Consider the following 13,681-nt stretch of genomic DNA (forward strand, 5'->3'; position numbering starts at 1 on the left):
CGCTAACCACTGTTCCACCGTGCAGCCCAAAACTGAAATATTAAAGATAAAAAATAAAATTTCAGGGCGTAACATTTACCTGTTGTTAAATGCAAAGGTTTAAAAAAATTCAGAAACAATATTAAAAGATTGAAAAAATTCAGAATCTGATGGAATAGAATAACCTCCTTACATGATTTGTTGTTTAAAAAACATTTTATTGAAGTGTCATTTTCTCTGTTTCTCTGGTCTGCCTATGTGGCGACCCCTAGGCATATGCTGAAAGATGAACAACAACTTGAATACAAAGTCTTCATTAGACCAACACAGATTCATTTATAATAAAATAATGTATACGGTGGGATAGAAGCATCAGTGGTCAAAGTAAAACACATTTTGGGCCCCAGTAACTTCTGCAGAAACACGAGGAGTGTCCTCGTCTTCTCTGACTGTCTCACAGGAAGATTGAAGGCTGTTTTTCCTCAATGTTGAACAGGCCATGTATACACGTTTCTGACGTTACCCTAATCAAACACACACACACACACTGTCCTCCTGCGGCTATGCAGACTGGCAGCATGCATGCCCACATTTCAATTCATTAAGATGTTGTCAGTGAAATAAGACTTAAACAAAGTGGAGGGTTTCCTTAAGGACTTGGACTTTATTATGTGAACTTCTTGATCTCATCATAGAGCACCAACACAAAGGCGCCACCCATGCCTCTGATCACATTGGACCAGGCACCCTTGAAGAAGGCCTTAGATCCCTCATCTTTTAAGATCTTCTTCCAGCAGTCCATTGTGCCCTTGTACATGATGTCAGCTTTGGAAACAGAGACAGTCAGGGTTATGCATAACACATAACAGTGTTAAACTATGAAAAAGTGCGGCAAGGCTTACCTCCTTTGCGTCCTGACTGCATCATCATACGACGCCTGACTGTGTCAAAGGGGTATGAGATAAGACCTGCGGCGGCAGTCACAGTCTGTGCGATCATCCAGCTCACCACTATGTGCGTGTTCTTTGGATCTGGCAGCATCCCTGCAACAAGAGGGTGCTTGTTCAGTGACAAATATATGCAAAGATGTGCCTGTAGAATGGATCGAGCAAGTGCTGACCTTTGGCTGTGTCAAAGCATCCAAAGTAAGCTGCTCTGTAAATGATGATACCCTGCACGGACACATTGAATCCGAGGTACAGACCCTTGAGCCCATCGCTTTTGAAGATCTTTGTGATGCAGTTTCCCAGGCCAGTGAATTCTCTCTCTGCTGTCCCCTTTCCAATGTCAGCTGCCAGCCTCGTCCTGGCAAAGTCAAGTGGATACACAAAACACAGAGAAGTTGCACCTGCAGCGCCGCCAGATGCCAGGTTACCAGCGAAGTAACGCCAGAACTGTGTCTTCTGATCCACACCACCCAGGAAGATCTTCTTATACTTGTCCTTGAAGGCGAAGTTCAGGGCTTGCGTGGGGAAGTAACGGATCACATTGGCCAGGTTACCTCTCCAGAAGGAGATGAAGCCTTGCTCCTTAGGGATTCTCACCACGCAGTCCATGATTCCCTTGTACTGTGTCTCAGCTGTGATCTGCTTGCTGGCGTGCTGGACCTGTCAGAACAAGGCACAGATGCACAGATCAGTGACCCAATTTCATCTCAAAAAACTAAACATATTTAGATTAAATATACCTAAACATTAGTCTATAGATTTGTGGATTGCCAGCATCTGTTTAAGAAAGAGATCTCTAAGTCTGGCACATTCCTGTCACGTGACACAACAGTATTAGATTACATTTTAAGTTAATTTTAGAAAAAATGTTTCATTTCATATAACTTCAGATACCTAATATATTAGCATAAACATTAAGTTTACAAGCAAAAAGTGGAAAATTATTATGGTTCTGAACGGAATCTCAGATCAGAAGTCTTGCCGTTATTTCAAACAGCCTTGCGCACTGTGCGCACTGTGCGTAATACTATCTCCACGCTGATCCCTCATGTGGCCCCTGTCATTACGCACGGGATAATTTGATCCCCCAAGGGGCAGAGTGCAAGGGTCTGTCAGCTTAAGAAAGCCTGGGTTCAAAACGTTCATATTTGACTTACAAATGGCTTAAAAAACCATGCATGTTTTACACACAGAAGCTATAAACGCGCGCGCCTTCCACGAGCAACCCTAGCGCAGTTACTTCACCTGCAGCAGCAGCTTGACCCTCTCTATGGGGGCGACCGCTGTTTTGGAGATGGCAGCTGCAATGCCACCGGCCAAAAAGTCTTTCATAAAACTAATCACGGCGTCCGACATGGTTGCGCTAAGTGCAGAGTTTCAAGAGCCGTTCCAAACTTCACCAAGCTCCTCAAGGAAACCCAACGCTCCTCCAAGTGGACGAACCACCCCCCATGTGTGCTTATATATGGGATTCATGCATCGCGAGAATTTTTAGTGATGGATTTGCAGTTTGTCAAACAGATAAACGAGGCTGGATAAATTTCCGAGGTTGAAGTTCAAGTTGTGCGCCATGTTTCTGAGTCAACAGCCGGCCAACCCAGGGACGTTTAAAGGACACAATCAAAGCATCATGATAAGAAATTTAAACTCAATGTTTTTTTGTCCTATTATCAGCAAAGGTGCCATTTCTCAATAACCAGTTCAGCGGGGTCACCTGAGTCAGCCAATGAAACAATATTATCTAAGAAGCATCAAATATAGTCTTCATCTTTTATTTCAGTTTGTATTTGTCACATTCACTCACAGCTAACGATTTCCATCATCAATTACAGTATTTTCACTCCGACAATTTTTAAACAAAACATGTTTTGCCACATGGAAAAAAAAACGTATGCATAAAATGTTGACTTTCCATTACAAGTGATAGTTAGTCTGTTATATGCAATAGAAGTGGTCCGTCCCTCTTTTGGTAACTGGAAGTGACATTTCGTAACGGAAATCTTTGGGCTGTCCTGAAATGTGAATCCTTATATGAGAACAACAAGAACGTAGTTCAAACACAGCAAACGAGCCAACTTGGTTCCGTTTTTTTCACGAACGCACGGGACAAAATGTTCTTTAGGCACATGCTCTCTCCACGTGGATGCGTGCCAATTACTCTTTCAAACATGACATTCACCTCATTAGAAAAGCATCATGAACATTTTTTAACCCTTCACAAAAATGTAATTGAAAGCTAGCCATAAAGGTCAGATCAATGAAACTTGTGTTTATTTTAAGAATACTTAATATTATTTGCAGATTCTAGATGAGTTTCCATGCAAATGACCAAAAATACACAATATCTGTGTGCGTAAAGTTTGCCAAACATTTTCCTTCTCGACCACCTGAGGGCGCTTATAGGCTGCCTGACCAAGAGTCACTTCTCAAGCAGTCAAATATAACATGTTATTAGGTAATGTAGTTTAATTTATTTATTTACATTTACCTTTCTCAGAGCTATAATAGGTTACATGATCTCTGCATTATTTTTTCAGTTGTCTAATCTGTAATACCTGCAGAAGTATAACAAAAAACTTTAGGGAAGTTAGTTTAGTCCTGAGGTCTGCAACCTTCAACACTTATGGGGCCATTCAGGGTCGATTTCTCACTGACTGCAACCCAGAAAGAGCCACAAAGTCTGACTTGACCGTTCAGAAAAATGAGACACTGATTTGTATTTATGCTATTGTTATTACTGTGATAAGTATATATATATATATATATATATATATATATATATATATATATATATATATATATATATATATATATATATATATATATATATATATATATATATATATATATGAACGTTTTAGGCATAAATGAAACATAAAGAGAAATTTGCTTTAAAAAAGAAACAAGGTTTAAAACTTTTGACAGAGGTTCACATGACTTCCTTTCAAAAATAATGGAGACCTTGCGTCACATTAGATCAGGGGTGGGAAATCTATGGCCCGGCCATATCTGGCTCGTTAAACTATTTAATCTGGCCCACCAAACTGGAATAAGTGATATTGATAATCTTCAATAATGCTTTCGTTTTCCAGTAATTTTGGTTTCTCCCCATAGATGGTGCACTACACTTACATTGACCTTTGTTTAGGTGCAGAAATTTATTCTGCATTCATGTAGTGTTGGAAGATTTTTTTTCTGATGTTCATGTGTGTTTTCTAAGTCAAACGGGCATTTTTCCTGTCATTCTGACACCTCATGAACGCAGCATTTCTCTGTTTGTATTTTTTCCTAATTGACATTAACCCATTAGTGCAATTGGCACTTAAATGAGAACAAAAGTCAAAATTCTAAAATAAAAACTCTAAATAGTTGTGTTTTAAAATAGATATAACAATTTTCAATTAAAATACAATAACGTTTTCATCCAAATTTCATGTTATTTCATTCTCTTATGAGATGGATTACCAAAACAGCTGGTCTGGCCCTTTTTTCCAATTTGAGAACCCGTTGTGGCCCACAAATAAAACGTTTGCCAACCCATGAATTAGATCATCTCAGTGCTGTAGTGTAAGTATAGTGTAATGTCAGCAGTATTAAAAAAATGTTATGTTACTGTTTATGGTGCATCTCAGACAGAAATTTGTAAATCTAAAGAACCAAAATGAAACCAGAGTTAATTAGGTGACCCTTACTGTATTTTAAGACACACTTCAAATTCTTGAATTTGTTAAAAAAAAGAAAATCGGTTTTATAATCTGGTGCACCCGGTTCTGGTTGAGACCACTGAACTCCAGATGATTTTCTGTGGCACACGGCACACAAAAATCATTCAAAAACTTATAGTTCGACTTGTGATGTGTACTGTTCTTCAACAGCTTGTTCAAACGTGTCAAATAATGTTTGAGAGTTTACTTTACCTTTATATTTTACTTTACTACTTACTTACTTTGTAAATATGAAAACTTTTTATTTTACATTAACTAGAGAGCCACAATTTAAAAGAGACACATGTGCCTCTGGAGCAGACCCCTGGTGTATGCCATAAAAACCGAGAGGAAAAAGCCGTCTACTTTGAACAATCTCAAAAAATATAAGACCAATTAAATAACCTGAGGTCTCAAACTGTTTCAGACAAATGTTTCCTAATGAAAATTTGCTTTACAACAACAATAAAAGTTGACTTAGTGAAGGTAAAAGTAACAGACATGTCAGGAACACTAAAGTAAAATAAGTGTTTGGATATTTGAAACCCAACAGGAAATGTGGATCAGTTATAAAATGAAAGTGACTGGGTACTTTTTTCATTATTTTAATTTACATTTTCCTGCTGCCTTGCACAGTTACATTTAGTCAGTTTATTATTTATTTATTGACACTTTTGAATTCTCTTCTCGATCCACCTGTTGCTGTAATGCCCAATTTTTTCATTAGGTGTCAGTAAAGAGCTAGACCAAAGGCAGCATCATCAACCCTGCTCAGCCCAAATGCGGTTTCTAATACAAAAAAGTATTTTTCCTCACTTACTTCCCACACAATAAGATTTATGCAGCATTTTACTCTCTCCTCATTGGGGAAAACCCTTAAGTAGCTCCCACCCAGTAGGTCAGAGGTCAGGCTCAGCTGCAAGGCTACAATGTTGAAACTGGATCGGAATTAAACATCTTGTCGACAACTGAAATTAAGCACTTGCACCTGCTTTCGGGCAGCCAAACTCATCATGTTTTTGCCGTTTTAAACATGCATATTTATTCAACAGTAATTCTTCTTTTCAGAGATAACTGTTTAGCTGTCACTGACTATCCAACACATTGAACCAGAAAAAGCCTGATGTTCTTTATGTATTTTCTTATTTTCATTAGATCATGATGACATTGGGAATTTTAATAATTATTTCTGTTTTAAATCTGTCTTTAAACGTATCCAAATGTGAAAAGACAGTGTCTTAAATAATACCAGAGATACTTTGTGTGAAAAAGTTTAAATACGTTTTTTCCAGTCTTCTCTCTATACATTTTAATCCAAATCTAATGTAGATTTAGAAAAATTGTTGCCTGGTAACCCTGGATTTTAAATATTGAGGGAGGGGGTCATTATGTGGGTGGGGTGATCTTGGATTAGCATTTTGAGTATGAAGAGCTGCAGGTGTCAGACAGTTGTCCCCCCCTGAACACACTTACACACAACCATTATGCGCCACTACAGTCACTGATTTCATCGGGTGAGAAGTTGATGTGAAAGACATCTTTTTACTTCTCAGATCTCCCACTGCCTGTGTCATACAAGCAGCAGCTCAAAGGTAATGGAAATTATAGATGTGAGACGGGGTTAAAACCAATCACAGTCTCTGCTGACAACATGAACAAAAAAAAAAAGAAAAAAAAGAGTGGGACAGTTGAAAAAACTGAGACGCAAACAAGAAAAGAAAATTCTTTTTGTTTTAATACCAAAACATTTATCATCATGAAAGCAGACAGTGGACCTATTAAAACAACATAGAATTTGTACTCATTAATTTTCATTATAACAAAAATGTCTGCCATTTGCTTTTAGAATACTGCAAAAACCTGCTTTCCTTTCATTTAACTGTCAATTAAAACACTTTTCTCATTGCCATTCTTTCTATTTTTGTCACAGATATAACTTGATATTTAATGGAATAAACCATAGTGAACACATATTAATGTTGCAATCTTTATTCATATTTATACATTTCTAACAATGTTTTTTAAATTAATTCCAGACAATTTAGTAGTCTCCTTTATATAAAACAATCCACAAAAAAGACAACTCCGGTAAAGTTGGGTGAGGCATTTACCATGCTATGATAAATTAAATCATACGATATTCAAAAAAAATGCAATGAAATTAGAAATAGTACAGAATAGGCCATAGAAATATGTAAGATCACAGCAGATCAAGTTTCTATATGAAATGTTATAAAGATCAAACACAAAAATTTGACTTTTAATAACTGCAGCACAAGGGGCCCAAGTCTGGGTCTCCTTGTGCCGGTCCCCAGCCCAGATAAAATAAAGGGTTGTGTCAGGAAAGGCATCCGGCATGAAAATGTAAACCAAACCACCTGTGCGAATCCCCTGGTGAAACACAACTGCACCACTTTTGTAGTCTTATAGCACTTCCACCCAAGAAACTTTTTTCATTTGGTGTGACACACACATTAATTAGAACTTCTATGTGCAAAATCTATATTTTATGTATTTTCATCTCTTTTCTGCTTTGCACATGCCCACAGATTAATTTGCTGAAGAAAGTATGTAGTTTGGGGGAGGTCTTGAATTAAACAATCAACCTAAAGCAGGAGAAAGTGAGTTATATCTGTTCAGTGATGATCTGAGGTTGTTTTCAACCCTTCAGTAGGAGGCATGACTATGTTATATTTTAAAAACAAAAGACAATATGACTTCTATTTCTTCATTTTTTTTAAAAAAAGGAAATTTTTGGAGTACATAGAAGTTCAAGATAATTGATAAAGATAATTGAAAACCCAGCTCAACCCCTAAACTGCCTTTTTAGTAAATATTATCACATTTCTGAAAGTCTTAATGAGCAGGTCAAACAAATATATAATCATCACCTTCTGCACTTAGCCTTCCTAGATTCTTGTTCTTTTTTCACAACTATTAAGTAAGACAGCTTGGGTTAAAAAAAAAGGCAATGACACAGGAAAAAAAGTAGTTTAAATGCACATATCCCTACATATCACTCACACATTTTAATTACCTGTGAGGTGATCATCTTAACAAGAACGTACACTGATGAGTAAATGAATCTGCCGTTAGATGTGGCAGTGACGGGGTACAAAAGGGTCACTCTGTTTCCCCTCCAGCTGAGGAGCAGCAGAGCAGGCAGCTGTCACAGATTAGACTCTCTAAATTGGATAAATAAGGCTTTAGCAACAGTCCATTTTCAGGATTTTGGGAGTTAGAGAGCTGAATGAGCATTGAACAAGGTCAACCAGTGAACGCGTGACAGCGATGGAACCAGAAGTCACATGTTTTTTTTAAGCAACCTCAAAAGTAAAGTGCTGAGCAAATAAAACAAAAAAACCACCCCACTTGATGAGCCTTTTTGAGACAAAGATTAAACCTTAATACATAAAAACAAGATTAAAAACTACAATAAAACAAAACAAACCCTGGTTGGTAGAAACACAGATTAACTTAAAGGAGCAGGTCTTTAAAGTCCCACTGTAAAAGTGTCCCCAGCATCCCCAAAAACACAGTTTTCAACAACGTGGGTCTTTAAAAATAGTTATTTGGATTTCCACTAGACTGAGTGGAAGGCGGTGCCAAAGTTTAGGTTTCAGGGAAGAAAAAGCTTACTGCTTGAACACACAATTTCAGTGCAAGGGAACCAGCCAGGACAAATATTATTTTAATGTTTGGTCCATTGGAGATAAGGTGCAGCATTTTGCAGAAAAACCTGACGCAGCCCTGTTTAAAGAAATGAATCAGTCTGGTCTGGAAAAAATGATACATTGCGCTTTCAAGATCACATGGAAAAATATAATGGTCATCTAAAACAGCTGATTTTGACCACAACATTTTTCTTTTTTGGTGTAGAACAGAGTTAAAGATCTTTGGCTGAACTGTGAAAGTAAAAGGCTCCAAATCAAACAACACTGACTTGTCATTTTAATCCATTAGGCAAAAATAACAGGTTCAGTTTTTTATTTTTGTTTGTTTAAAAAACTGTCATTAAACTAAGATATTGTTTAGAAATAATCATTTTCTTATTTTTACCTTTCAGGTATGAATTTGTTTGTTTTTGGTATGTCTTTCGTTATTTATGTTTTTGATAAGTCAAATTACAAAAAAACAAGCAAATCAATACTACAAAAAGAGGTAGCCAAAATCAGAAAAAGAACTAATCTTAAAAAGAATATCACTAGAAAGTAGTACAATAATCTTTCCGTGCAATAAGAAATTTTTATTTAACAAGAAATTTTACAATATAATCTAGAAACAACTAGTTTCACATTTAAAAAGGAAAAAAAGCTAAGAAACTAACTGAAAGATAGAATTACTCAAAGGTAAATCTTATATAGCCCAATAATTAGTTTTTTGTTAGTTCTAAGGAAATGGTTTGTATTTTTGTATTTCTCATATACTTGATTGTAGTTCGTTTTGATTAAAGTGGCAAAAAACTAATGTAATAATTACTCATTTTAGAACAGAATTTTAACAAATGAAAATGTGATATTAGTACACATTGGTTTACCAAATTTGAGAACCAAATTTAATAAATCATAATGAATACTAGTACCATTATGAACAGAACAGCTAGAGAGGTGGAGGTTTGCTCTGGAAAGAAGAGGCATGAAGGTCAGTCGTAGTAAGACAGAATACATGTGTCTGAACGAGAGGGATCAAGGTAGAAGCGTTAGGTTACAGGGGGCTGAGGTGAAGAAGGTGCAGGAGTTTAAGTACTTGGGGTCAACAGTTCAGTGTGATGGGGAGTGTGGAAAAGAGGTGAAGAGGCGAGTGCAGGCAGGTTGGAGCGGATGGAGGAAAGTGTCAGGAGTGTTGTGTGACAGAAGAGTGTCAGCAAGACTCAAAGGAAAGGTGTACAAGACAGTGGTGAGACCAGCTCTGCTCTATGGGTTAGAGACGGTAGCAGTGAGACAGAGACAAGAGGCTGAGATGGAGGTAGCGGAGATGAAGATGTTGAGGTTCTCCTTAGGAGTGACCAGGTTAGACAGGATAAGGAACGAGTACATCAGAGGGACGGCTCATGTTGCCTGTGTTAGCGACAAAGTCAGAGAAGCCAGACTGAGATGGTTTGGACATGTTCAGAGGAGGGACAGTGGATTTATTGGTAGAAGGATGTTGGAGATGGAGTTGCCTGGCAGGAGGGCAAGAGGACGGCCAAAGAGGAGATATATGGATGTCTTAACAGAGGACATGAAGTTGGCTAATGTTAGGGTGGAAGATGTTCATGATAGAGTGAGGTGGAAAAGGATGATTTGCTGTGGCGACCCCTGATGGGAAAAGCCGAAAGAGAAAGAAGATAATGAATACTAGTACCATTCTTAGAACATTAATATAAACTTTTGGATTCAAAATAATAAGTTGTCTGTCTAACTTTAATCGAACATCCTTAAAATTGAACCAAAAATTAAAGAGCAATTTGAGTTTGTAGATTCTTAAATCCCTTTTTTGCCATTGTCAAGAGTTTGGAGCAAAATGATTTGGACTCATTTTAACAATAATTTCCTTATTTCTGTATCCTAGCTCTTTGTGAGACAAACAAATCTTTACTGTGATGACCTTGACCAAAGGATAAGGTCAAACAACGTAAAACCTGGTAATCAGAATATCTTGAACATCTAAAAACAACTCTTTGTAAATATTAATTAGAAATATAGGAAATATATACTTGTTAAGTTGCAAGACGTTGGTCATAAATTACCCGATGGTTGCTAAAGTCATAGAACAAAATATTTAAATACACAAAAACCTCAAACTACTTTCAGCATTTAGTCCAAAGATATCTTTTTTGTTATTATCATTAGCAAAAAAAATAATGATAAAACAATAAAACCTCAGTATTAGTTTATATAATTGGAATATTCTGAGTTATTTAATGCTCTTAAATTATTCCTCAGAGGTAGTTTAGCTATTGCAATACTAGGGCTCAATAAATGTCACGTTCAGTCCTTCATAATGTCTTTATAGCATCTTGTCTCTTTTAAAAGTTGGTTTCAGAGTATCTGAGAGTCTCTGCAGTAGATTATGTTGAAAAGACCTCAATGCCCTTGATAAATCAATTTGTTTTCCAGTGCTAAAAGATGTGTGTGTGTGCTTCTGTGTTTAGGTGCCTGATAAAGCATCAATGACTGGTTGGAAGGATAAGTTGCTGTGTGTGCTTCCATCTTGATTTGATGGCCAGAGAGAAGGCTGATTGACCCTTTGACCCTCTTGTGTGGATGGCGATCCTCAGTGTCCGCAGCTCCAGTCAGTGGTTTAATGACCAACAGCCGCTGAGGGCACAGTGGGCTGTGGATAAGTGACTGGACAGGATGACCACCCTCTGCTTTGACTTTGTCAAACACTACTTGCCCCTTTGGGCTCTTGTCATGATGAAATAGGATTCGAGATGTGTGTTTTTTTTTTCAAGCTTTCCAAGTCATCCCCAGTGGCATTGCAGAATGCAGTAAGAAAACAGAAATCTAACACAAATATTCACAAATTCTTTTAATCATGACAACTTTACTCAGCAGAATAACAGAAAACATTGCCTTTGTGCATTTGCACACAAATAGTTGGTTTAAAGAGGAAACTACTTCTAGAAATGTAACGGCAATGCTTTGACTTATTGATGGCTCAAACCAGGAACCTGTAGAACATAACATAATAGTTCCAAAACACAAAACAAAGATTTAAGAGAAAAATGGCACAAAAAAAGTCACAAAAACAGATGCAATTTTAGGCTAAAATTTACATTACTTCCAGTTGGTATCAAACGATTTTCTTTGTTGGTTTAAATGCAAAAATATCTTCACCCTTATTTAAAATACAATAAAGCTGAGATATTGTGAGTAAAAAATGCATTGATATATGAGAGCATCATAAAAATCTGAAACAACTCCCCATAATGATCTCAATTGTTTTCACTGTTAAACTATCAATGAATTTGGTTTGACGGTTTCATAGTATGGTTATTGGAACGTTTATGTACTTTTTTGATTTTTTTAATTATTTTTGTTGTTATTATTTTATATTTTGGGGGATTTTGGTTCCAAATTATGACATCAAATTGGTGAAGGACAATTACGTTTGTTTTATTGAATCACAAAATAATTGACATAAGGCTTAAATTCCAATGACTTTCATTGAAGCAATGATGCAATTAGTCTTAAATCCAGTTGACTTAACGGACTGTATGTATTTATAAAGGATTGTGTTTTTTCACATTTTTCTGGTGTCTTTCTCTTGCTCTTCCAATCTTCTTTTGAAAGTTTGTTCTCTATTGATAACAATCGCAAGAAACCTCAGCCCTTATTTTGACAACACAGTTGTGAGCAACCCAACGTCCGAGTGGCTGTGGCTGAAAGTGAACAGGGTAATGAATTTTAAACTGCCATAGTGGCAGCTCTCAGACATGTGATTTCAGTGTGAGCACCGGTGAGTGGGTGGGCGTGTGTGCAGTTGGGATTTGAGGATCTCTATGTATCTGTATGAATGTAGATGGTATGTGCATTAATAGGAGTGGGGGCTGGGAGATGGCCTCTGTGTATGTGTGAGTTAATGTGCTGGGGATAAAGACCTAGCAAACCAGCCTGGCTTAGCTGACAGGTGACAAGGATTGTTGTGAATGGGGATTTTGTAAAACCAACAGTGAGGAAAAAGGCCGGGGTACCAGGGGACCTCTGAAAGGAGAGAAAGAGGACTTTTCTTCTAGTAGTGAAGGAGGACAGAAAGAGGCCTGAAGGTTTTGGAAAGACTTAGGGATCCATCTAATCAAACTCCTCCACCGTCTAGCGCACTTATTTTTATTCAAAATGGAGAAATGCTAAGTTAGTCCAAGCGGATTGATCCCTGTGTCAGTGCCTGTGTGGCATTTTCATTCTCTGCTTTCCGTTGTCTTCAACTTTGACATATCAGTCAAGCAAGGACAGTGGTGTTACAAAGAGGCCCGATCCAGAGAACAGCTTAATGGCTAAGAACTTGAAGTGACATTTTTTTACATGTTCGATTTTCAATTTGCCTCAGTTGGGGGTTTTCAGTAAAGCAGTGCAAGATTCTTGATGGTAAAGTGGGAATGATGTTACTAAATAACAAAAAACGCCAAACACAAAAAATAGTTAATTTCATCAGAAAATGTTTTTGATATAACAAATATTTATACATAATATTTATACTTGTACTGTGTACTGTATTTCTGGTATTACATGAAGTCTTATTGTAGATGTTTATATGTTTATATGTGTTACCTGCAAGTGTTCAATGTACATGTTGTTGTGTATGTTTACAGTTCCACTCCAATCATCTTTTGCTCGATTGTAAAAACGTTCCCAGTGGTCTTTTAAGTATGATTATGCCAGTTTTAGGGGGAAAAAACGAAATAACCTGTGTCTTTTTTCTAAGACATAGTTTCTGCAAAGCGGCAGAGGTTGGAACTGATGGTGCAAAGTAAGCCTGCCGTGGATCTATTTGTCTGCAAGTAGATGCATCGGCATGGAGCTTGTGACCTGCAAAACCAAATCTCAGGTTCCAATCCGAATTCCAAGCCTTCAGAAATACATAATGGAGGGAGGCTTTAATGTTTCAGCCAGACTTTATTCTGCATTCACTGTGATGTATATTCTGTGTTTTATAAGTCGAGAAATCAAGAAATCATGGATTTAGGAAAACTGTAAATCTGGATTATTCCCTGCTTTAATTAGTGAACAGTCCAGTGTGGTTTCTGAAGCACAGAGAATAAAGGAAAAACTGAAGATCAAAAAGTGATCTGCTAGGACAGCGAGCGTCAACGCTTAAAGAGCCTTATGAGTCCATTTCTCTCTGACCACGACCCAGTAGGACAGGTGTTGGAAAGAAATCAATAGGTAAGCTGCAGACAAGTACAACTCAAAGGTTGGTAAAATAAAACAAAACACCTTGTGCCTATTCGTGAGATGGGTAATTTTCTCTAGATCTTACAGTAACATATTAACCAACAATTTTGAAAAAATACCATCAAAATGTCAACATTTGTCAAATAAACTGTTACAAGGTACTCTGGCTGGACCT

At 37.2% G+C, this 13,681-nt stretch overlaps 1 protein-coding gene across 1 annotated transcript; it reads right to left on the minus strand.

Annotated features, from left to right (window-relative positions):
• Positions 1 to 616: 616 nt before the first annotated feature.
• Positions 617 to 2,377, minus strand: LOC144994398 (ADP/ATP translocase 1). Its single transcript, XM_078952172.1, has 4 exons — positions 2,172 to 2,377; positions 1,100 to 1,586; positions 882 to 1,022; positions 617 to 804 (listed from the first exon to the last, which is right to left on the minus strand). The coding sequence occupies exons 1-4, from the start codon at positions 2,280 to 2,282 to the stop codon at positions 647 to 649; spliced, it is 897 nt and encodes a 298-aa protein (XP_078808298.1). The 5' UTR covers positions 2,283 to 2,377; the 3' UTR covers positions 617 to 646.
• Between the last annotated feature and the right edge of the window lie 11,304 nt (positions 2,378 to 13,681).

Source organism: Oryzias latipes, chromosome 1 (assembly GCF_053564925.1).
Source record: "Oryzias latipes strain Hd-rR chromosome 1, Olatipes_Hd-rR_3.1".
In the NCBI taxonomy this organism is placed as follows: Eukaryota; Metazoa; Chordata; class Actinopteri; order Beloniformes; family Adrianichthyidae; genus Oryzias; species Oryzias latipes.